This window comes from Mustelus asterias, unplaced genomic scaffold, assembly GCF_964213995.1.
Source record: "Mustelus asterias unplaced genomic scaffold, sMusAst1.hap1.1 HAP1_SCAFFOLD_1450, whole genome shotgun sequence".
In the NCBI taxonomy this organism is placed as follows: domain Eukaryota; kingdom Metazoa; phylum Chordata; class Chondrichthyes; order Carcharhiniformes; family Triakidae; genus Mustelus; species Mustelus asterias.
Genome location: NW_027591395.1, coordinates 49058 through 75434, shown reverse-complemented (window position 1 = coordinate 75434; position 26377 = coordinate 49058). Strand labels below are relative to the sequence as shown.

At 42.9% G+C, this 26377-nt stretch overlaps 1 protein-coding gene across 6 annotated transcripts in view; it reads left to right on the top strand.

The window, feature by feature from the left end:
- The window catches only part of znf710a (zinc finger protein 710a), a 35651-nt gene extending 10346 nt beyond the window's left edge, over nucleotides 1–25305 (top strand). The window contains exons 2-5 of one of the 6 annotated variants that reach the window (XR_013496557.1): nucleotides 120–1569; nucleotides 6011–6197; nucleotides 12062–12236; nucleotides 24677–25305. Coding sequence is in view for 3 of the 6 variants with exons in the window: in XM_078206351.1 (XP_078062477.1) it covers nucleotides 160–1569; nucleotides 6011–6202; nucleotides 12062–12272; nucleotides 24677–24891 (2028 nt within the window). In the remaining 3 variants the exon portion in view is untranslated. Of the gene's footprint in view, nucleotides 1–119; nucleotides 1570–6010; nucleotides 6203–12061; nucleotides 12273–24676 lie in introns of all 6 variants that reach the window. The other 5 variants (XR_013496555.1, XR_013496556.1, XM_078206353.1 and 2 more) reach the window with 5 other exon arrangements.
- Nucleotides 25306–26377: the final 1072 nt, after the last annotated feature.

The window sequence follows — 26377 nt, the reverse complement described above, 5'->3', positions numbered from 1 at the left end:
TAATGTATATTTTAGGCTAAAACTAAGGAACTCTGACTATTTTTAAAGATAATTGAAAATGGATAAAAAAGGGGGAAAATGACTTTTTGGTATATTTGTGTCTTTAACCTTTCTTCTAGATATCTCTTTGGGGGAGCCATTGGTAATGCATTGAAAGTCATGGATCACCTTGTAAATACTGGAACTCAAACAGATCCTGTTGTGATATTATCCTTTGCACAAGCAGCTACTTTGGGACTTGTTGGCCAAAATGGCCCTTTTAGCTTTCCATTCAGAGAGAATGGAATTTATCACATGCCAGATGCATCAATTAATAAGAACATTGCACTTGAACACATGACAACAGAGCAGAGCTCCAGACTAGATGTGATCAACACTTCAGAATGTTTTGAACAACAAGAGGAGGAAAGCTTCGAAGCGGAGAATGGCTTTATAACTTTTGAAAGGCAAGCGAGGAGGAGGAAACGGCAGCCCGTGAAGCTGGTACATGCTGAGAAAAATGATGAAAATTGTAAGGAAGAAACTGTTGAGGTGGAGTACGATGCGGAGAATCAGTCCAACAGTGTTCTGTACAGGCATGGGATAAAAATGATTGACATAAGTAATTTCAAAAGGAAACAAATGCATCGCCCTCTTCGTGAAAGGACTCAAGATGTTCACACTGTTAATTTTCCTCCAAACTATAAGGAAATCTTTCACTGCAATTCTGCTGATCAGCAGGAGAAGGTTGGCACTGAAGGGGATAAGTTAATGAGCAGTTACTTTGACACAAATAAATCACCGACTTTAGTCCAAATGGAAGAACAGTTTCCAGAAGAGTCAGTGACTGGGGAGAACCGTAACTTTGTATGGCAACGCCAAGTGGCATATGAAACAGAGATATCTACTCCTCAGCAAGAGGACCGTAACAGAAGAGCTCAAATAGATCGGTTGGATATTAATGTACAGATTGATGATTCCTATTGTATTGATGTTGGGGAAGGGCAGAAACGATGGCAGTGTCGGTTATGTGAAAAGTCATACACATCCAAATATAACTTGGTCACTCACATATTGGGCCACAGTGGCATTAAGCCTCATGAATGCCAACACTGTCACAAGCTTTTTAAGCAGCCAAGTCATTTACAGATGCACCTTCTTACTCACGATGGCATTCGACCACACAAGTGTGAGGTGTGTGACAAAGCCTTCACGCAGACAAGCCATCTTAAACGGCACATGTTGCTGCATACTGACATCAAACCATACAGCTGCAGAGTCTGCGGACGGGGGTTTGCCTATCCCAGTGAGCTGAAGGCCCATGAAGCAAAGCATGAAAATAGCAGGTGTCACGTATGTATTGAATGTGGGTTAGATTTTGTGTCACTCATTCAGCTAAAGAGACATCTTGTTGCACATCAAGGGCCCACACCGTATGAATGCACAGAGTGCAACAAAACTTTCAGTTATCGAAGTCAGCTTCAGAACCACATGATGAAACATCAGAATATCCGCCCGTATGTCTGCACTGAATGTGGGATGGAATTTACCCAGCCTCATCACCTGAAACAGCATTCACTTACACACAAGGTAAGACTGCCCACCTGTTCTGTCTGTAACACATATTTGGTATTGAAGGCATTCCAGTTGGTAAAGATAGGCAGAACCTTGAGATGGACGAACCTTAAATTTTATTCTTGATGTTCATAGTAGCTCACAGACTGTCTCTTCTAATCTGGCTGACTGTCTTTTAGAGAGTAGATAAACTTGTTTCTCACTGATTCGAGCTTTACTCGATTTTACTAAAATGAGAGGATTTATTTTTAATGGTTGGCTATTCGAATGGCGTAAATGTAGCATGTTGAATTTCAAAGAAATTTTGCCAATTTATCACTTGAATGTTTCTCACGAAGGCATTCGGCCATGCAAGTGAGAGATGTGTGACAAAGCTTTCACACACACAGACAAGCCATCTTAAATGGCACGTGTTGCTGCACACTGACATCAGACCACACAGCTGCAGAGTCTGACGGAGGTTTGTATTGAATGTGGCTTCGATTTTTGTCACTCATTTGACTGGAGAGAGATCTTATTTCACATTGAGGTTCCACACCATATTAACAGGCCAGCCGCAATTTCAGAATTCGCAATGTTGAAATAGAACTGTGTCGATTTTGCTCCTGCTAGTTCATGCCATATTTAGCGATCACTCTTCCAAGGCAAAACATTGAAATACTATCAACTTAATTTCACTCTGACTTTGGTTGATTTATTTTCAGATTCCTTCTATGTGGTGGAATCAAACTTGGCATTTAAGTATCAAGGACTATGTAATATTGTTTATAACTGAAACTGTGAAGGAAGATACAGTGTAATTTTCTATTAACCTTTTTTCTAAACTTTGTAGCATTTTTGCTCTGTGCAATAACCTTGGGGAAAGAAGACTCCAGTACGTTATGTGGGTAGTTAATTCCTCTCTTTCCTCCTTCTCCTCCCCCACCCTGCATTATGTTGTTATATTTTGGATCCCATGCCTGTGGAAATTGTACTCCAGTGCGAGTTGGTCATCTTGTGGGATTGGGAATAGGCGGAACAATGAGAGGAAAAATTAAGCTACTAAATCTAGCAAACATGACCAAACTTCTTCTGAAATCATAGAAGAAATCATAGAAACCCTACAGTGCAGAAGGAGGCCATTCGGCCCATCGAGTCTGCACCGACCACAATCCCACCCAGGCCCTACCCCCACATATTTACCCGCTAATTCCGCTAACCTACGCATCTCAGGACTCTAAGGGGCAATTTTAACTTGGCCAATCAACCTAACCTGCACATCTTTGGAAGTGACTTCTGGTTGCGATGTCACTCAAGTAGCTTGAATGCTGAAAGTCTGAAGTAGAGAATGTTGAAAAAAAGTAAGCTGCAGGAATATCGAGGTGAACATTTTGATGAGGAGCATTCATTGGAACGGGAAATGGAAAGTTAGTTCCCTGTTTGGAGAACTGATTGAAATGAGGTGGTGAGGGTTAAAGTCATTGCCAGCTGCAGCAACTGTCGAATGGTCCTTCCTCAGTAAACAGCTGCAAATGGTACTATTGTTTAGATTTAGTGATAGATTTAAAATAAAATAGAGGTGAAAAAGGCTGGATGATATGAAGGCTCATCAGGCACGTAGAAGACAAAAGATGAGTTTAAACAAAGCTCAAGTTGAAAGAAGCAAACTACAGAGTGACTAGGAAAAACAGACAGGAAAAGAGAAGGAGACGGCTGCAGTGTTAATTGTGGTTCATATCCAAGGGCTGACAAGTTTTATTCTTTCTTGGAATGTGGACATCACTGGCAAGGCGAGCACTTCTCCCTAATTGCCCTTGAGAAGGTGGTGGTGAGCTGCCTTCTTGAACTGCTGCAGTGGAGGTACACCCACAGTGCTAATAGGGAAGGAGTTCCAGAATTTTGCTCCAGCAACAGTATATATTTCCAAGACAGGAAGGTGAGTAACTTGGAGGGGAACTTGCAGGTGGTGGTGTTCCCATGTGCCTGCTGCCCCCCCTTCTAGATGGTAGATTACCCACAAGAAAATCTCTGTGTAAAGTTGTGTTGTGATATTGCAACAGCCTAAAGATGAAAAGGTTAGTTGGAAGGGAATTAAGAGGCAACCTATGGGGTGGCCACGATCATAATGGCAACTGACAGGTTTGGAAAACTCTGCATTTTACCTTCCGACATACAGGAATAGCACTGTGAGCAGTGCCAATGGCAATTTTACATTGGAGCAAGCATGTATAAATTGCGAGATAAAGTGGGAGCAGCGCGTCAGAAAATGGTTTATAAAGGAATGAATGTTACATTTCCTTGGTTGATGAGAGACTGACACGGTGAAGCTGTTAGGAATGCAGATGAAGAATAAAAATTTACTGAGGGATTGGTGGGATTGTTGGAGTTGTGTTTTGATGGTGCATGCAGAGTCCAGTGGGAAGGAAGGTCAAGTCAAAAGAGGCTCTGTGGCTGAGGGGAGATGAAAGTAACTATGTGGGGGAATGTGGATGAGGCAAAGCCTTAGCGGAAAAAAGATATTTCTGAGAATAAATGGACCTACTTTATTACCTACGTATTTCTTGCTCTGTGAAATAATGCATTTAATACCTATCTGTGCCCCACCCAATACCGCTATAATGTGCGGGTACTTTTTAGAATGTCACCCTTCACAAAAGCAACAGTTTACTTTTCTTATTTTCCCTTTCTGTTTTGTAGTTCTGAGTTCTTGATATTTTTTATCTTCATTTTCAGGAAGGAATTGGTTTTTGTGTTTCAGAATGATATAAATTGACATGTTTAGATGTTCCTGTTGAAGTAACAATTCATTCTAAACAATCTAAAGTCTCACCTGCAGCATCTTTCCCCTCCATCAGGGAGTAAAAGAGTTCAAGTGTGAAGTATGTGGACGTGAATTCACCCTTTAATTTTACTTTGGCCCGACTTAATCTGAGTTTGTTTAGTTGGTTTGACCTAAAAAGAGGGCAAACCTGAAGCAACACATGCTAATTCATAGTTACTTTCACCTCCTCTCAACCACAGAGCATCTGTTGACTTGATCTTCCTTCTCACTGGACTCTGCACGCACCATCTAAACCTAACTCTAACAATCCCATCAACCCAACATCCCAATGTTCCCTGTTGAATGGCTTCAGTGTGGATCTGAATTTACTGCATTAGCCAGCAACTTGTTCCCGGGGTCAGTGACCCCTTGTGAAAAGAAGAGTCGCTTGCTCCCAAACCCTAATTCTCTGCTTCCCCAAGTTTTATATACATGGTCCCTGGTTCTTCCCAACTGAACTCAAAATAATCTATCCATATAATCTATCTTTATTATTTTAAATATCTCAATCAAATATCATCAAAGTCTACCCTATTCTTGAGTAAAAAGACTCACCACTTTAAACCTATCACTACTAGAAGCTTTTTAAATGGCTAGCATCCATTAGCTTTCCTATTAGGGGGTCGAAACATGACATTTTGGTGCTTTTGTGTCCTGGATCATCCTAGCAAGACACCTCTATGCTCTATTCAGTTTTATTACAGCCTCGTTGCATTAAGCATGACCTTTTTGATGTTCGTACTATAATGTGTAGTTCTGTCCTGCTCAACAGACTTGAGTATAGTAAATACACGCTTGGTATTGGTCCCAGCTGTATGCAAAACACAAAATTCACCTCTGGTAAATGCCATGACTGGGTCCATTCCTCGACTGCTTCTTAATCTGATTGTATTATTTTTTTTCTCTCTCATCATGATCCTACCTGTAGCCCAGTTAACCTGTTTTTGCAAGCACTCCTTCATTTCAGTAGTGAGTTTATGCAGTAGCGCCTCTAGTGTTGGATTCGTGCTGTGCATTTTCGATAGCTTTATTTTTCCAACCTTCAGTATGTCTGAATTCAGCTGGACTCGGTGTAATTCAAACCATTCTCTTGCAGGCAACTGGCTGCAATTAAGTTAGCATTTATTTCTGACCCAAAATCATGTTTGTGCCTCCTGGGGGTGGCCCAGAGGGAAAGTTATCCTGGTCGTATTTTCCCCTCTACCCCAGCAAACAAGATTTTTGCTTCTCAGTCAGCCGAGGTGACTCGTTTTCCACTTTCTTATTGCAGGGTTGAAGAACTTGGTCACGATTTGGTCGTGTGTTTGGAATCAACAAATCACTATTGGTGTAGTTGACACGAATATTTCTTGCAGCTCTGTGAAATAATGCTTACCTGTTTAATACCTACCTGTACCCATTCAATACTGCTATAACGTGCGGGCACTTTTAAAAATGTCACCCTTCACAAATGCAGCAGTTTACTTTTCTTATTTTCCCCTTTCTGTTTTGTAGCTCTGAGTTCATGATATCATTTTTTTATCTTCATTTTCAGGAGGGAATTGTTTTTTGTGTTTCCGAATTATTTAAATTTACATGTTTAGTTGTTTCTATTGAGGTAACAACTCATTCTAAACAATCTAAAGTCTCACCTGCAGCATCTTTCCCCTCCATCAGGGAGTAAAAGAGTTCAAGTGTGAAGTATGTGGACGTGAATTCACTCTTCAAGCAAACCTGAAGAGACACATGCTAATTCATACCAGTGTCCGGGCTTATCAGTGCCACATCTGCTTTAAAACTTTTGTTCAAAAACAGACTTTGAAGACCCACATGATTGTTCATTCACCCGTCAAACCATTTAAATGTAAGGTAAGAGAAAAGGATGCTGTGTTGGTACACCCTGTGATTTCTATCCATTAATAGAGTTGGGTGGAAGATCTGTAATTGAGGCCTAGGCTGCAAGGCCTAGTGCTGTATTAGAACAAATTAATTGTCGGGAGCTAATTCTTGGCTAAAATAACTGAGGTGACAAGTATTTGCAAATGCACTGGACAGACACAGGACACGCTACCATTTTAGGGGTGCCAAGGAAAATGGACAGTGAGTTGACCACCCATTTCGTATTACCTCAAAAAAAAAAGAGCCACTTGATGGTTTTGAAAGTCACTGGTTTAGTTTGAGTCAGGTATCTGGAATGAAGCAAGGGACTGACCCTCTGCAATTGTCAAATTCAGCTAGGTTCCCTACAGATAATCCCAAAGGTAATTTGGAAACGTGATCGGTGAGAGTCATAGAAACCCTGCAGTACAGAAAGAGGCCATTTGGCCCATCAAGTCTGCACCGACCACAATCCCACCCAGACCCTACCCCCATATATTTACTAATCCCTCTAACCTACGCATTTCAGGACACTAAGGGGCAATTTTAGCATGGCCAATCAACCTAACCTGCACATCTTTGGACTGTGGGAGGAAACCGGAGCACCCGGAGGAAACCCACGCAGACACGAGGAGAATGTGCAAACTCCACACAGACAGTGACCCAAACCGGGAATCGAACCCAGGTCCCTGGAGCTGTGAAGCAGCAGTGCTAACCACTGTGCCGCCTGTCTCACCCACGGTAATACAAGAATAAGAAGCTGAATATGCTGCAATTTAGCCTCTTTGCCTTGGTATCTCTCTTTCTAGGTTTACCTCTGACTCGCACTCTGGCTTTTGTGTAAGTCCATCGTGTGCCTGTCCACCTGTCACTGCTGCTGTCTCTAGCTCTTTGTCTCTTAGTCATGTTCTTTCTTCTCCTTTCCATCTCGATCCTCCCTCTGTCCCCTCCCATTTCGATTGCCTTTCTTAAATTTATCCACGTGGTTTGAAAACCAGTTGCAGAATGAATTTTTCTGCTGGTTATACCTACTCAACTCGAGTCTGAAGTTCAAGGATGTGGTCAGTCAGTCAGTGAGAGAATCACGCCTTTCCCCAAAATGTGAAGAACACATTTTCAGGAAAACAAAATGTCTTTTGCGGTTTAGAAGAGTTACTTGGTAAACATGTGGCCGATTTTTTAAAAAATGGGCGAACTTACTCTCCTACTGATGGAATTGGCTGATTTTTTTCTGCCTCAGGCTTATTTCTATAATGCCAACCAGATGCTAAAAAGCAGCATGCCAACCTGCGCAGTCCAGAAATAAGGCATTATGTTTATGACATGGGGGGGGGGGGGGGGGGGGGGGGGGAGAAAGGAGTGTAGACTCAGCAGTTCTCAGAAGGTCTTTTTTTTCAGGACTTCAGACATTTTATTACTGTACGGATACATGGCCCAGTTGAGGTGTGATATTTGGATTTAGTTTTAAAGATGCTGTCTACCAGGGGATGGTCTTCAGCAGTACATTTTGGTTCTCAATCATTTCTATGTTCTGTTATGGAAAATGTTAGCCTGTACTGGATAAATATGGCCACCGATATTTGAATAAAAGAGGTTATTGGTGGCAGTGGTTAGCACTGCTTTCTCACAAAGCCAGGGCGCCAGGTTCAATTCCGGCCGCGGGTCACTGTCTGTGTGGAGTTTGCACGTACTCCCCGTGTCTGCATGGGTTTCCTCTGGGGGCTCCGGTTTCCTCCCACACTCCAAGATGTGCAGGTTAGGTTGATTGGCCATGCTAAATTGCCCCTAAGTGTTAGGGGGACTCGCAGGGTAAATAGATGGGGTTAAGGGGATAGGGCCTGGGTGGGATTGTGGTCGGGTTCTGACTTGATGGGCCAAATGGCGGCCGCCTGCACTGTAAGAATTCTATGATATTTGGAAAATAAGGGTTGTTTTCTGGTTTAAATGTGGTGATGTCTTTCCCATCTTTGTCCTTTTTTCTATTGCTGAAGCAACATTGATGATTTCTTAGCTGAATGTTTAGGTCTGAAATACTGGGGGGTGGAAACATGGAAGATAGGAACAGGAGTAAACCATTTGGCCTTTTCGAGCCTACTCCGCCATTCGTTATGATCATGGTTGATCATCCAACTCAAAAGTCCGATCCTGCCGTACCCCCATATCCTTTGATCCCCTTCACCGCAAGAGCTATAATCTAACTTCTTGAAACCATACAGGTTGCGATCTTACCACCTGTTCACGCCATGCTCCTGTTGGAACGAAGGTGGAGAATTTGGCGCCCAATCAAATCTCCGTTCACTACAGCGGGATGAGAAAATCCCGCTGGCGTGAACAGTTGGAAAATTCTGGCCACGATGTTTTGGCCTCAACTGCTTTCTGTGCTAGCGAATTCCACAAGCTCACCACACTCTGCGTGAAGAGATTTCTCCTCATCTCCATCCTAAAAGGTTCACTCTATATCCATAGACTCTGATCCCTGGTTCTGAACACCCCCACCATCGGAAGTATCCTTCCGGCATCCACCCTGTCTAGTCCCGTTAGAATTTTATAGGCTTCTATGAGATCCTCCCTCATTCTTCTAAACTCCAGTGAATATAATCCTAACTGACTCGATCTCTCCGCATACATCAGCCCTACCATTCCAGCAGTCAGTCTGGTAAACCTTCAATGCACTTCCTCTATAGCAAGAACATCCTTCCTCTATTAAGCAGACGAAAACTGCTCACAATATTCCAGGTTTGGCCTCATGAAAGCCCTATATAATTGCAGCAATACATCCCTGTTCCTGTACTGGAACCTTCTTGCTATGAAGAATAACATACCATTTGCCGCCTTTACTAACTGCTGCAGCTGCATGCTTACCTTCAGCGACTGGTGTACGAGGACATGCAGGTCTCGTTGCACATTCCCCTCTCTTAATTTATAGCCATTCAGATAATCTGCCTTCCTGTTTTGTGACCAAATCGGATAACCTCACATTTATCCACATTATACTGCATCTACCAGGCATTTGCCCACACACTCAGCTTGTCCAAATCACACTGAAGCATTGCAGCACCCTTCTCACAGCTCATCCACCCATCCAGCTTTGTGCCATCTGCAAATTTGGATATATTTTGTTCCCTCATCTAAGTCATTAATATATATTGTGAATAGTTGGGGTCTTAGCACCAATCCCTGCGGTACTCCACTTGAGACTGCCTGCCATTCGGAAAATGAGCTATTTATTCCTATTTACTTTCCTGTCTGCCAACCAGTTTTCTATCCATCCCAATACACTACCCCCAATCTTATGCACTTGAATTTTACACGCTAATCTCTTGTTGTCTTGCAGTACCGAGGATTAGATGGGAGGCGATGTAGTCATCTATGTTGGAAGATGGGGGTTAGTGCTGGTTAGCGGCATTTGTTATATTTTACATTGTCTTTTTGTGACTTGGGTCAAATTCAGCTCCACCTAATGTACTTTTGTGAAATGAGTTGGGGTGATGTAGACTTGGTTGCTTGAGAATATCGGGTCGCATTTGCATGAGGGCATTTGGCTGGCAAGTTCAAGACACTAGGAATCAAGATTGGTAAATTGGGAGGTCTTCCTTTGGGCTTGGTACTCTACAGAGAGCCCATTGAACAACTGCGCTGAGAACACTACAGCATTGGGGACCAAAAGCGGACAAACATATTATTCCTTGTTTCAGAAATTTTCAAAAGCATAACCAATGGCAGATGAATTCAATCTAAACATTTTGCAGTGTTTTGTATTGATACGGTTCTAAATTTGTGGTACTAGTCAAAGATTTCCTAATCAGTGACAAGGTATCAATTGAAATTGAGTAGTTTTACAGTAGTTATCCAACATTGCAGTTGGTAAATTTAACTCAATGCTGAAATGGGACTAGTTTTATAAAGAAGAGTCAAACTCGGTAGGAGAAAGTCTGGACAACCAGATTCTGCTGGCACTCATGAACAAGAGAACAAGATATAAATGATTGTACTTCTGCGCAGCAGTGCACAATTTTCAACTATTGATACAAAAAAAGATTCCAGTGAGAGCCTGTATTTTGATCAAGTGTACTGTTCTGTTTTCTTTTAAGATTCTGGCAAGTGAAGAACACTAAGCTAATCATTCAGATTAAAACAGAACAGCACTACAGAAGGTCCAGCAACCAGTGATGAGAAATTTTAGGGCTTCCCTGTCTCCCATGTCCCAAGAACGGAGTTGCAGAAAACACATTCATTAGAGCCATAGAGATGTACAGCACGGAAACAGGCCCTTCGGCCCAACTCATCCATGCTGACCAGGTTTCCTAACTGAATTAGTCCCATTTGCCTCCGTTTGGCCCATATCCCTATAAACCTTTCCTATCCATGTGCCTGTTCAAATGTCTTCCAGATGTTGTAATTGTACCTGCCTCTATCACCTCCTCTGGCAGCTCATTCCATACACGCGCCATCCTCTGTATGCAAAAGTTGCTCCTCAGGTCTCTCTTAAATCTTTCCCCTCTCACCTTAAACCTATGCCCTCTAGTTTTGGACTCCCCTACCCTGGGGAAAAGACCATGGCTGCTGTTCACCTTATCTATGCGCCTCATGATTTTATAAATCTCTATAAGGTCATCTCTCAACCTCCTATGCTCCAGGTCCCAGCCTATCCAGATCTCCTTATAATTCAAACTTTCCAGTCCCTGTACCATCCTTGTAAATCTATTTTGCACCCTTTCCAGTCTAATGACATCCTATAGCAAGGTGACCAGTATTGTACACAGTACTCCAAATGTGGCCATATCAATGTCTTGTACAATTGTAACGTAATGTCCCAACTTCTGTACTCAATGCTCTGACTGATGAAGGCAAGTGTGCCAAACATCATCATCACCATCCTGCCTACCTGTGCTGCCACTTTCAAAGAACTATGTACCTGCACCCCTAGGTTTCTCTGTTTGACAACACTCCCCAGGGCCCTACGATTAACTGTGTAAGTTCTGCCCAGGTTTGTCTTACCAAAATGCAACACCTCGCAAAAGAAATGACTACTTGAAGCACTGGGTCAAATTCAGCTCCACCTGGTGGCAGTGGATTTTTCCATTGTGAAGAAAGCAGAGCTAGTTAAATCGATCAGAGCTTTGTTTTCTTCTGGTCCTATACATTGTTGGGTTCAGTATAATTTTTAACACTAATGTGGGCGGCCCAATGACACAGTGGTTAGCACTGCTGCCTCACAGCGCCAGGGACCCAGGTTTGATTGCCGGCTCGGGCCAGTCTGTACGGAGTCTGCACGTTCTCCCCGTGTCTGCTTGGGTTTACTCCGGGTGCTCCGGTTTCCTCCCACAGTCCGAAATACGTGCTGGTTAGGTGCATTGGCCATGCTAAATTCTCCCTCAGTGTACCTGAACAGGCGGCGGAGTGTGGTGACTAGGGGATTTTCACAACTTCATTGCAGTGTTAATGTAACCCTACTTGTGACACTAATAAAAGAGAGAAAATAATGATAATATACCAGTGACCTTCATTTCAGAATATGTTACGTAATGTGTTCATAGTTCTGCTGTTATGTATGTTGCTGGTACAGTCAACATTACAACGTGACTAGGTTCAACTCCTAAAGTTGCTATTAGCAATTCAATCTGCATCAATAACATTCAGATCAACTAATTGTTTGACGAGGACGGTGGCTTTGTGCTGTTAGATACAGGCCAATAAACTAGAAAATGATTAACGGTGGGGGAGAAAAAATACTTCATTTATTACAAGCATGTGTATTGTCTTTTTTTTCAGTCTTTTAATTTGGGGAATTCAGTGTAATTGAGAATAATGGGGGTTTTCCTGCTCTCTCTCTCTCTCTCTCTCTCTCAGGTATGCGGAAAAGAATTCAATCGGATGTACAATCTGCTGGGTCACATGCACCTTCACTCGGACAGTAAACCCTTCAAATGTCCATACTGTTCAAGCAAGTTTACCCTCAAAGGAAATTTAAGCCGGCACATGAAGGTCAAGCATGGCGTCATGGACATTGTTCTCGATGGACAAGGTATAATGTTCAGGCTCCCTCATAATCATTGCATAGGTTAGTTATCGGCACTTAATTATTTTGAGCAAACCGTAAAACCATGTAATTACAGTAAGTATGATTTTTGAGGTGACCAGACAATTGATGTTTAAATCTCTTTTCTAATATACAAGTTGGTTTTACATGCTTGCCTCTGATTCTGGACCCACTTGTCAAAACATTGGCACAGTTCTTAGCGAGTATTGCATTGTTGGAAATGTCATCCATTCTTCAGATAAATCTAATCTTATAGAACTTGGCAGAGTAAGGATGTTTGCCATTATTCTGGTCAACATAGCAACCTGTTCCAACACTCAAAAAGCAGATCAACTGGTTCTCGATTGATATGATCTTCTTAGCTTTAAAATGGCTGTTTAACTCAGTTCATTTCAACAGCTGCAAGATACCGTTGAAGTTTCTTTCCTTCCCACATGTTTCTCTCCCTCCCTCATTCCTTCCAACTCCCCTTCCCCACACCCCAGCTCTCTCTCTCTCTTCCTCTCATTCCTTCCCAGTTTCTCTGTCCTGCTCCCTCACCTCCACCCTTCTCTCTGATCCACTCTTCACTCTCTCTCTCCCCGCACCTTCCCTCACCACCTCCTTCTCTGCGGCACTCTCCCTCTCTGCTGTTCACACCCTGCCTCTCTAGGCTCCCCCCTACTGCAAATCCCAACCTTGTCACTGGCCCCTCCAGTAACTGCCATCCCTACACCTGCAAACCTCATTCATCCCTGTTCTATGGAGAATAGAACTGGAAATTTGCTCCTAATGGGTGTCCAATGACTTTCTGTGGGAAGTGCACCTACTTGTTGACCGAGGACAGGATCAGACTCTGCCCTGAAGATTTTTTGCTTAGGATCGTGCATGAAAAAAAGGGAACTAGATTGAAACAATGTGCAACCACAATTCATTCTGAGGCTGTCTTCAGAGAGAAGACAAGAAAAGTGGAAGGAACAGTGATGAAAAGAAGAGATGCAGCAACTGGGAAACATTCTTGGAATGAAGATGTTCAGATTGAGTCATATCTGAGGGAGCTGACTTGTTTGATGTTCTCTTCTGAATCGAATGGTTTGTTTGGTCAACAGCTGCCTCCTGTTGGAAATATCTTAAGATTGCAAAGGAATTTGTGGTGATGATCTCCACATACTACTAGTTAGGCCAATGCAGCTGTGAAGATTGGCAGGATGCTTACTGGAGTCTTCAGACAGGAGTTCTTGCTTTTTTTCTGCATTGTCTTGAGCATAATCCTCACTTTCAAGATCAGATTGCTATCGGTTGTATGCATGACTTTGGCCTCTAATGCAGACATAAGCCAATTCTTCAGGATGTGAGAAAACAAAGGACCCCCAAAGGAATCCAAACTAAAATGTCTGTATAATAATGCACAAAACATAAAGAAATTTGGAAGCTATCTGGGCGGCACGGTGGTGCAGTGGCTAGCGCTGCTACCTTACAGTACCAGGGACCCAGGTTCAATTCCGGCCTTGGGTAATTGTGCGGTGTTTGCACATTCTCCCCTGCATGGGTTTCCTCTGGGTGCTCCGGTTTCCTCCAGCAGTCCAAAGATATGCAGGTTAGGCAGATTAGCCATGGTAAATTGCCCCTTAGTGTCTCAAGATATGTAGGTCAGATGGATTAACCATGGTAAATTTGTGTGGGAGTTATGAGGATATGGCGGGGGAGAAGGCCTGGGTAAGATACTCTGTCAAAGAAGCGGTGCAGACTCAATGGGCCAAATGACCTCCCTCTGCACTGTAGGGATTCTGTGATAGAACAAAGAACAATACAGCACAGGAACAGGCCCTTCGGCCCTCCAAGCCTGTGCCGCTCCCTGGTCCAAACTAGACCATTCTTTTGTATCGCTCCATTCCCACTCCGTTCATATGGCTGTCTAGATAAGTCTTAAACGTTCCCAGTGTCCCCGCCTCCACCACCTTGCCTGGCAGCGCATTCCAGGCCCCCACCACCCTCTGTGTAAAATATGTCCTTCTGATATCTGTGTTAAACCTCCCTCCCCCTTCACCTTGAAACTATGACCCCTCGTGAACGTCACCACCAACCTGGGGAAAAGCTTCCCACCGTTCACCCTATCTATGCCTTTCATAATTTTATACACCTCTATTAAGTCTCCCCTCATCCTCCGTCTTTCCAGGGGAGAACAACCCCAGTTTACCCATATATTATGTTATAATAAAATATCATTATGAAATAGGAATAGTGTCAGTGCAAGTAGCTGGTTCGGGATAACCAGGCAAAGGTATAGGTATTCAAGGAACTTGCATTACTGTGGTTAAGCATTATACTCTCGTTTTGGTCCAGTGCTTCATAGGCATTGAAATACTTTTATGATACGATCCCTTCTGCAGACAAATATGGGAGCCAGTTGATGGGCAGCAGGTTCTGAAACCAGCAAATGCTGATGATTTTTTAAATTTTGTGTTGTCCTGGTTGAGTGAGCAATGTTGGCTAATACATTGGACAACCTTCCTATATTTTATTTTGGATGGTCCAATGGGATCTATCTTTACATTAGCTTAAAAAGGCAGCAGATTGGGCAAATACTTGAGGAAGGGGTAGCACAATAATTAAAAGTTAAAGTTTATTTATTAATCACAAGTAAGGCTTACATTAACACTGCAATGAAGTTACTGTGAAATTCCCCTAGTCACCACAGTCCGGCGCCTGTTTGGGTCAATGCACCTGACCAAACCAGCACGTCTTTCAGTATGTGGGAGGAAACTGGAACACCCGGAGGAAACCCACACAGACATGGGGAGAACGTGCAAACTCCACACACACAGTGACCCAAGCCGGGAATCGAACCCGGGTCCCTGGCGCTGTGAAGCAGCAGTGCTAACCAGTCTAGTACAGATGCTTGAAATGCTGGCATCTGTTAGGGCCCTGGACCAGAATCACAAATTAGTTTTGGAAGCCAGACTAGACCCCAACAATTTTTCTATTTTGGCATAAATGTGAGGGTAGGATGCTTTACTCCAGCAGTAATTCTGCTGACAAATTAGGGATCTTCTACAGTAAAACAAACTTTATTAAATAACAGTTTAACTATAACTCTATAAAATGAAGCAGTTTAACTATTAGCCGTTGAACAATATTTAAACACGAACAGAAATAACTCTAACTTATCACAAATAAGCAACATTCTTCTTACAAACTCAAAAACCACTTTAAATACAGCTAGCAACCATAAATATACTTGCTATAATGAGTATGAACAGCCTTGAAGCTTTCAGAGAGATTTTGTGGAGAGTGCAGCTTGCTGACCTCTGTCCTTAAACAAACCTCAGGCAGAACTCCACAGAAAGCCGTTTCTCTCTCTGCTGCATACTTAGCTCCTCACATTAACCACATTATCACCTGACCCTGCACACCTAAATCTACCTTCCATTCCTCTAATCAAAAACCCCAGAGGACCTTTACCTTTTTTGTAAACAAAAGTTCGTTAGCTCTCTTCTATCACTACATGGCTAAAATGAGTAATTAACCTGCTCTCCCAGCATCTGAGCTGTATTACTTCCAGACATACCGACTAAGTGTAGAAAAAACTGAACAGTCCCCTTAAACATAATATACCTATAGTAATAACACACTACCATCACACACTGAGACAACACACCTGAATGGATGAAAGTGACCTTGCCCAGATTAACAGTAGGAAATATTTAAGCAGAAGATATAAAGGCTAGAAATCTTCATCCCTTATTGTTTTTGATGATGTCTAAGAAAGAAATGCCGTCCAGGACACCAGGAAGGACCAATTTCCTTGAGGGGATTTTTGCCAGTGTTGGGAGGGTTTAAACTACCTTGGCAGGGGTGTGGGGACCAAGAGATAAGATCAGAGATCAATAGCAAGGTGATTAGAATACCTGGACAGATGGCACTATAGTCGTAAATTGTAAGTTATTAGGTGGGTTAAGAGTAAGGGAGAAAGTCTAAATTAGGGCTATTATGCATATATCTGACTGTACAGAGTATGGTAAATAAGGTTGGTGAGTTGCATGTTCAGATAGCCACATGGAATGATGTTGTGGCTATAACAGAGACCTAATTCAAAGAAAGACAGCATATTAAGTAGTCCTGGATACAAGATGTTAAGGGAAGATTTGAAAGGAAGCAAAGGTGTAGGGCTAAAGTATTGATTATGATGAACATTGCAGGACTGGAGAGAGAGAGGGTGTCCTAGAAGACTCGTGGACAGAATCTATTTGGCTAAAGGAACAAAAAAAGAAAAAAATGATATTGCTTGTTGTAGTCTATAGACCACAAACTAGTGATAAAGATGTAGAGGAACAAATTTGCAAAAGAATTACAGAAAGTTTCAAGAATTAGAACGGGGGACTTTAATTATCTGAATAAACTGGGATAATAGTGATGTAAAGAGCAGAGAGGGGCAAGAATTCTAGTCTGGATCTGAACCAGCAAAATAGAAATCCAAGGTTGGCAAGCAAAGCTGTAAGCGAACAATGGGCTACCTTTTAAAAGGAGTGTGTTCTGGCATGCTCAACATTTACTCCCTCGAAATTGAACAGAAGGACAAACTAATCCAGAGCTCCTTGGATGACAAAGGAGGTTAGGATTGGGATAAAGAAAAAAAAGTGATGGATGGTGGAGAATACAACGAGGCTGAAAGTAGAAATCTGAGAGGATTTGAAAGAGCAAATAAGAAAAACAAAGTGTGAAAAGAAACTGGCAACAACATGAAAGGGAATCCAGAAGCCTCCTATAGGCATATAAATAGTAAAAGAGTGGTAAAAGGGGGAGTGGAGCCGATTAGAGACCAAAAAGGGGATTTATGCATGGACAGGAGTATGGCTGAGGTATCAAATCAATACTTGGCATATGTCATCACCAAGAAAGGTGCTGTGCAGGTCATAGTGAAAGTAGGAGGTGACCAAGACACTTGAAAGGTTTTAAAATTGATAAGGAGGAGGTATTGGATTGGCTGTCTGTACTTAAAGTTGATAAGGCACCAAGACTGGATGAGACGCATCCAAGAATAGTGAGGGAAGTGAGAGTGGAAATTGCAGAGGCAATGGGCATAATTGTCTAGTCTGTCTTAATGTGTGTAAATTTAAAACAGTCCTGATTTAAATCTAGTCCTGATTTCTCCCCTAGCCATCCGTCCATGAACAAAGGTATCTTTGATTTATAAGTGGCCACGTATTTTCCCCAATCCTTCAGTTTTGGAATGATCCAATCTTCTATTAATAACTCACAGCAAACTCAAGATAGGGTAAGCTCGGAAGGTTAGTTTATTTTACATTGAAAATGCGGGAAGAGGGTTTGCAAAATCCACCGCCCCTCCCCCCCTCTTGCATTCATACAATAAAAGGGGGATAAGGGAATGGAAGAGATACAGGGCAAAGACCACGGTAAAATTAAAAATGATTGTTTCACGTGAGTTCAGAATCAAAAGTCGAATGATGGACTTCTAGGTCTGTTGCTGATTTTGTTGATGGAAGACAACAGGCTGCCTTTATTCAGCTCCACGTGATAGTATTACACGTCCTAGCAGCTTGGGGTGGGTGAGGAAGAATGTGATATAACTCCCACTTCTTCCCCTTGGTTTACACAAAGGATGTATATTCCTGGTCTGGATTTTTGAGATGGTTAATGTTTCATTCATTCATAAATTTACCAGAGGTTTCGAGGTCCTTCGCCTTTGCAGATGGATAGTCTCTGTTGGCCAGGGCTTTGCTTCAGACATGTCAAGGGGCTTTTGTGCATTTCCTTGGAACTTGATTTTTCCAATCACGGGACATTTATACTGAGAGGTTGTTTCCCATTGTGGAGAGTGTAGGGCCAGAGGGCATAATCTTAGAGTCAGGGGTTGCACATTTAAAATCGAGATGAGGAAAAATTTATTTTCTGGACTTCTTTGCCACAGAGGGTTGTAGGGGCTAGGTCATTAAGTATGTTCAAGGCTGAGAGTCAGATTTCTAATCAGGGAATTGAAGGTTATGGGGATAAGGCGGGAAAGTGGAGTTCAGGATTATCACATCAGATCAGTCATGCTCTCATTGAAGGTGGAGCAGACTCGGTGGGCCGAATGGCCTACTTCTGCTCCCAGGTCTTATGGTCTTGGAGATAACAAGGTTGCTGTGGTTTTCTGAAGTCTACAAATTCCTTTGTGTGAATCGTAGCCTCTAGTCAGTGCAAAGCCGTTGTCCCTTTTTTATTTCTTTCAATAATTTTATAAAGTAGCCAGTGTGATGCAGCTGTATATATATTTTTCACGTCTTCTTGGTATGAAACTTGGGGTGGTGTCAGAGGACGAGATAATTACAAATGTTGCACCTTTGTTCTGAAAAGGGTGTAAAGATAAACTGATCAATTCCAGCCAGGCAGCTTAACCTCCGTGGTGGGGAAACTTCTAGAAATAACAAGTTGGGACAAAATGAATAATCATTTTTTTTTATTCATCCAAAGGATGTGGGCTTTGCTGTCTAGGCCAGATTGCCCTCGAGGAGGTGGTGTTGAGCTGCCTTCATGAACCGTTGGTGTTGGTACACCCACAGTACTGTTAGAGAGGGAGTTCCAAGATTTTGACACAGAGACAGTGAAGGGACGATGATATATTTCCAAGACAGGATGGTGATTGGCTTGGAGGGGAATTTCCAGGTGGTGGTGCTCCCGTGTATCTACTGCTCTTATCTTTCTAGATGGTCGTGGGTTTGGAAGGTGCTTCTTATGGAGTCTTGGTGAGTCCCTGCAGTGCATCTTGCAGATGGTACACACTACTGCTACTCTGCGTCAGTGGTGGAGGGAGTGAATGTTTCTGGATGGGGTGCCAATGAAGTGGACTACTTTGTCCTGGATGGTATTGAGCTTCTTGATGGAAAATTGTCCAGGGATGTCCTGTTGGAGCTGTACTCGTCCAGGCCAGTGGAGTATTCCATCATACTCCTGACACGTGCCTTGTAGATTGTGGACAGGCTTTGGGAAATCAGGAAGTTAGTTATTTGCTGCAGAATTCCTAGCCTTTTGATTTGCTGTTGCAGCCACGTTTTTCATATGGCTACAAGAGTTCAGTTTCTGGTCTTGGGTGTTGGTAGTGGGGGATTCAGTGATGTTAATGCCATTGAATGTCAAGGGGTGATGGTTAGCTTCCTCCTTGTTGGAGATGGCCACTGCTGGCACATGTATTGTGCAAATGATGCTTTCCACTTGTCAGCCCAAACCTGGATATTGTCCAAGTCTTGCTGCATTTGGATGTGGACTGTTTCAGTATCTTAGGAGTCACGGAGGATGCTGAACATTGTGCGATCATCAGCAAACATGCTCACTTCTGACCTTATGATGGAAAGTCATTGATGAAGCAGCTGAAGATGGTTGGGCCTAGGGCACTACCCTGAGGAACTCCTGTGGTGATGTTCTGGAGCTGTGATGACTGACCTCCAATAACCACAACCATCTTCCTTTGTACTAGATATGACTCTAACCAGCTGAGCGTCTTCCCATGATTCCCATTGACTCCAGTTTTGCTCAGACTCCTTGATGCCACACTTGGTCAAATGCTGCCCTGAGGTTAAGGACACTCATGCTCTGTTGAACCAAGGCTGCAATGAGGTCAGGAACTGAATGGGCCTGGAGGAATCCAAACTGAGCATATTGAGCTGGTTATTGCTAAGCAAGTGCCACTTGACAACACTGTTGATGATTCCTTCCGTCACTTTACTGATTGAGAGTAGACTGATGGGATGGTAATTGGCTGGGTTGGTTTTGTCCTGCTTTTTGTGTACAGGACATCCCTGGACAATTTTCCACATTGCCGGGTAGATGCTAGTGTTGTATCTGTACTGGAAGAGCTTAGCTGGGGACACGGCAAGTTTTGGAGTACAAGTCTTCAGTACTGTGGTTGAAATATTTTGGGGTCCATAGCCTTTGCTGCATCCAGTGCCTTCAGCCATTTCTTGATATCGCGTGGGCAAATGATTTAATTAAGGAAAGCCAGCACGGAAATCTTGTTTAACTTACTGGAGTTTTGTTGATGAGGGGAATGCCGTTTGATGTGGTGCATGTAGATTTCCAAAAGGCAATTCGTAAAATGCTGCATAACAGACTTACGAGCAAAGCTCAAGCTAGTGGAATAAAGGGGACAATAGCAATCTTGATATGAGATTGGCTGAGTGACTGAAATCAGGGAGTGTGGTTTTTTGGGCTGGAGGAAGGTTTATACTGGAGTTCCCCAGGATTGTTGTCAGGGCCCCTGCTCTTTCTGGTGTACAGGGCAGTTTCAAAATTTGCAGACAATTCAAATCTTGAAGTATTGTTAATTATGAGGAGGATGGTGTCAAAACTCTATCTCCTTTATGCTTGCATTGGAAAAAGAGCGGATCAGGCAAGCTAGGAAAGCCTTTATATGGAGTAAGGGGAAATATGAAGACATAAGGCAGCAAATTAGAGGAGTAAATTGGAAGGAGGAATTCTCGGGGAAATCTACTGAAGAGAGGTGGCAGTTTTTCAAGGAATGTCTGTCTAGGGTTCTACAGGACAATGTTCCGAGCAGACAGGGAGGAGTTGGTAGGTTAAAGGAACTGTGGTGCTCGAAAGCTGTGCGGGACCTAGTCGAGAAGAAAAGGAAAGCGTACAAAAGGTTCAGAGAGCTTGGCGAAGATAGGAATCTAGATGAGTATATGGCTTGTAGGAAGGGACTAAAGAAGGAAATTAGGAGAGCCAGAAGGGGTCACGAGAAGGCCTTGGCAAGTAGAATTAAGGAAAACCCTAAGGCGTTCTATAAATATGTGAAGAGTAAAAGGATGAGACGTGAAGGAATAGGGCCTATAAAAGGTGAAGGCGGGAAAATCAGTACGGAACCAGTAGAAATGGCAGAGGTGCTTAATGAGTATTTTGCCTCTGTTTTCACAGAGGAGAAGGACATGGGTGGATGTACTGTGGGCTTGCGGTGGACTGAAAAGATTGAGTATGTGGACTTTAACAAAGAGGTTGTGCTGGAATCTTTGAATGGCATCAAGATAGATAAGTCGCTGGGTCCGGATGGGATGTACCCCAGGTTACTGTGGGAGATGAGGGAAGAGATTGCAGAGCCTCTGGCGATGATCTTTGCGTTGTCGATGGAGACGGGAAAGGTGCCGGAGGATTGGAGGATTGCGGATGTGGTTCCTATTTTCAAGAAGGGGAATAGGGATAGCCCAGGAAATTACCTACCGGTGAGTCTAACCTCAGTGGTTGGTAAGCTGATGGAGAAGATCCTGAGGGACAAGATTTATGAGCATTTAGAGAGGTTTAGTATGCTCAAGAATACTCAGCATGGCTTCGTCAAAGGCAGATCGTGCCTTACGAGCCTGGTGGAGTTCTTCGAAAATGTGACTAAACACATTGACGAAGGGAAAGCGGTAGATATGGTTTATATGGATTTTAGCAAGGCGTTCGATAAGGTCCCCCATGCAAGGCTTCTAGAAAAAGTGAGAGGGCATGGGATCCAAGGTGCTGCTGCCCTGTGGATCCAGAACTGGCTTTCCCAAAGGACAGTAAGAAGTCTCACAACACCAGGTTAAAGTCCAACAGGTTTATTTGGTAGCAAATACCATAAGCTTTCGGAGCACTGCTCCTTCGTCAGATGGAGTGGATGTTCCGAAAGCTTATGATATTTGCTACCAAATAAACCTGTTGGACTTTAACCTGGTGTTGTGAGACTTCTTACTGTGCTTACCCCAGTCCAACGCTGGCATCTCCACATCTTGCCCAAAGGAGGCAGAGAGTGTGTATAGATGGGTCTTTTTTTAATTGGAGGTCGGTCACCAGTGGTGTGCCCCAGGGATCTGTTCTGGGACCCTTGGTGTTTGTCATTTTTATAAATGACCTGGATGAGGAAGTGGAGGGATGGGTTGGTAAGTTTGCCAACGACACGAAGGTTGGTGGGGTTGTGGATAGTCTGGAGGGATGTCAGAAGTTACAGAGGGACATAGATAGATGCAAGACTGGGCGGAGAAGTGGCAGATGGACTTCAACCCAGATAAATGCGTAGTGGTCCATTTTGGCAGGTCAAATGGGATGAAGGAGTACAATATAAAGGGAATAACTCTTAGTACTGTGGAGGATCAGAAGGACCTTGGGGTCTGGGTCCATAGGACTCTAAAATCGGCCCCGCAGGTGGAGGAGGTGGTTAAGAAGGCGTATGGTGTGCTGGCCTTTATCAATCGAGGGATTGAGTTTAGAAGTCCGGGGATAATGATGCAGCTATATAAGACCCTCGTCAGACCCCACTTGGAGTACTGTGCTCAGTTCTGGTCGCCTCACTATAGGAAGGATGTGGAAAAGATTGAAAGGGTGCAGAGGAGATTTACAAGGATGTTGCCTGGATTGAGTGGCATGCCTTACGAGGATAGGCTGAGGGAGCTCGGTCTTTTCTCCTTGGAGGGACGCAGGATGAGAGGAGACCTAATAGAGGTATATAAGATGTTGAGAGGCATAGATCGGGAGGACTCTCAGAGGCTTTTTCCCAGGGTGGAAATGGCTGCTACGAGAGGACACAGGTTTAAGGTGCTGCGGGGTAGGTACAGGGGAAATGTTAGGGGGAAGTTTTTCACAGAGGGTGGTGGGCGAGTGGAATCGACTGCCGTCAGTGGTGGTGGAGGCAAACTCAATAGGGTCTTTTAAGAGATTTCTGGATGAGTACATGGGACTTAATAGGATGGAGGGTTATAGGTTGGCCTAAAAGGTAGGGAAATGTTCGGCACAACTTGTGGGGCCGTAGGGCCTGTTTTGTGCTGTCGTTTTCTATGTTTCTAAACTTCCAAAGGATACAGAAAAGTTGGTGGGCAAGTGGCAGATAAAATTCAATGCAGAGAAATGTGAACTGATCTATTTTAATAGGAAGAAAGGGGACAATTTTAAATGGGGGACCTGGGTATATATGTGCACGGGTCAACGAAGGTGGCAAGACAGGTTGATTAATAAAGTATACGGTATCTTAGGCTTTATTGATAAGGGGCATAGAGTACAAAAAGTAGGAAGTTATGTCAGACTTGTGTCGAACTCTCAACTTGAGTACTGCATCCAGTTCATGGCACCACACTTCAAGATGTGAGGGCATTAGATGGTGCAGAAAATATTCACAGGAGTAATTCCAGGGAAGAGAAACTTCAGTTTCATAGTTGGATTGGAGAAGTTGGGACTGTTTTCCTTGGAGAAGACAAGGTTGGGAGGAAATTTGGTGGATGTGTTCAAAATCCTGAGTGTGAACAGAGTACATCGGGAGAAACTGTTCCCACTGGTGAAGGGTTGGGAATGAGAGGGCACAAATTGAAAGTAATTGGCAAAAAAAAACAATGGAGAAATGAAAAATATTTTCAGGGGTTACAACGGGGAATGCATTGCCTGAGAGTGTGGTGAGGTAAATTCAATAAAGACATTCAAAAAGGAATTATACTCTGCAAAAGAAGAATGTGCCTTCTACAATGAGAAAGTGGGGTGTGGCACTCGGTGAATTGTTCCTTCAGAGATTCAGCACAGACATGTTGGGCTGAATGGCCTCCTGTGCTCCAACTGTTGAAGCATTACAGAACCACAATGTTGTACTGAACGCTTGCTGGACTGAGAAATGCCGGCATATATTGGAGACGTATTGCTGTCAAGTGGTTTATGTGGCTGTTAAATGTCACATGCTAGTGAACAGTGCTACGTGAGGCTATGGGTGTACCTTCCGAACCCCAAGTCTCTTCCTTGCTAAATTAAGTATTGAAGAACAAAGTTTGGTCAGTGTATTCTTGTGGGATACTTAGTGGAGTGTGTCTGACTGATGCTGAATATTCACCCTGGGCAAGAAGTTTGGAGGATTCAACTGTGCAATTGTAATTTGAAATGTTTCCCATTAAATGTAAATTGAAGCTGGTTTGTGAGAGGCCGCAGGTTTCCACAATTGCAGCTCATCTATAGGGGAAATGGTGTAGACCCATTTCAGGGCGAGGCAATGAATGAACAGCGCTCTGACCAGTCACGTGGGCTGTCGGTCAGTCATGTTAAGCACATGGGTTTTCTTTGTCTACGTTCTCCAGGAAATGCAGAAAACATTTATTTGTAGATGAAAATACTTTTTTGGCTATGGCTGTAACCTCCACAATAACATTAAGTAGAAGGCGGTTTCCTCCCCACTCTGCTTATCTTTTACTGGGGGCTTTCCATCATTCCCCAGCAGAGGACAGGAAGCTGCTGCGCTTGTTGTGTAAAATATTGCTCAGAATTAACCCTGGAAAGCTTGTTGGTTTGCGTTGCACCTTCTACCTACTGGTTCTTTACAGCCCACCCTTCCTGATCAGCCGCCTTGTTTTGTACAGAACTGAACAATGTGCTGTGTCGTTTTAAGAGTTTGTAATATACTTTCAATGTAGCTGCGTGATCTCAGTGTTTCTTTTCTTTTGACGTATTCCCCCCCTCCCTAACAGAAGGCTTGTTGGAGATTGGACATTCTGAACATATAGAAAATCAGCAGGCAGAGATCGATGACTATGAAGAAAACTCTTTTGACTTCACGGGCGGGCAAAAAGCTGCTGACGACACTTCAGACTCAACAAAAATGTCTGATGAGGAAAGTATGAAAGACATTTACTTCAATTTTGAGAAGGAAGCTGAAAGGTATGGAATGGACTTAAAACCATAACTGAAGTGAAGCCAAAAAAATATTGATTCTGTGCTTTGACCATTGTTATTTGTGCATAGCTTTCTATTAATGCTGCAGTTGCAGATTTTAAATTTACATTCCAACTTTAAGCGTATGTTTCACAAAAACATTGTAATGTGAATCCATTTTACACGTTACTAATCTCAGGGTTCTGTGAGAATTTTTTTTTAAAGATGGTCTACTCTGGACCAAAACAGATGACTACTACCAAAATTATGTTGGTCTTTACTGTGTAAAATATAACTTCAAAAAAAAAGGTTCTGTATATATACACACATCCAATTGGAGTAATTCATTGAATTACATTGTGGAGTGGCTTTTGTGGATTTATTTTCTTACTGGACTATATAATCATCTACAATAGCAATAAAATAACAAATCTGTTTAAAAGTAGCATTTGTGTGAACTGAAGTGTTTTCTTTCTGGACGATGACCTGAAATTTAACCAATGTGTTTTTTTAGGGTGTGGCTATAGGCTTAAAGGTGCAAGTGAGTGCATCAGTGTTGCACAGTAAGCAGTGCACAATGGCAAAGGAAATTGTGTGTGGACTTGAGGGGGAAATGTACGTTGGGGGGGAGGAAGTAAGAGAGTATAATGAGAATTGTGGGCAGGGATGAGAATATGAGCTGGAAGAGAGGTTGTGGAGCTGGTAACCTGACGGGCTTTGGAGGTGAGGCTGCATCAATGTTTACATCATAAATATTGTGTAGTTGCGATGTACAAAACCTTCCTGTTCTTGGCACATTTTTTATCATCTTTTTTTGATTAAGGGAAAGAAAGGTAAATAAACACCGGATTGCATGCTGAATAAAAAACATTAAGCTGTCAATCAAATGAGACTCGAAAGGACTGGACTGAAATTGGATGGAAATAAAAGTTTTTGTAGAGTTTGCAGGTATTTCGAAGGCTGTTAGAGGCTTGAAATAAATAGTGTGATAAGTCAATGGGGCAGAGAGAGAAGGGAAGGTCCCCTCCCCCAGTGAGAGTGAGCGACTTCTTTCAGTCCGAGGACTTGAAAGGGATCTTCTCACACCTGCAGCTTCCAAGAGAAAGAAAGAAGAATCCGTTCTGCTGAAGTAAGTACTGCAGTGATTTGGAAGCCTTGCAGCTGTCCAGAGGACGTGGAGATTTAAGAGGTTTTTAGAGGATAGAGACAATAATAAGTATTTAATCCCAGGTTGGTGTCTGAATTCACCATCCGGAAACTGAACAACACCTTTCCCAGGGCTAGAAGGGACAGACCGGCCATTAGAAAATGTTAGAGTCCATTATAAAGGATGTAATAGCAGAGCATTTAGAAATACATAATATAATTGAACAGAGTCAGCGTGGCTTCATGAAGGGGAAATCATGCCTGACAAATTTATTAAAATTCTTTGAGATGCTAATGAGCAGGATAGATTTTTTTTAAAGTTTATTTATTAGTCACAAGTAAGGTTTACATTAACACTGCAATGAAGTTAC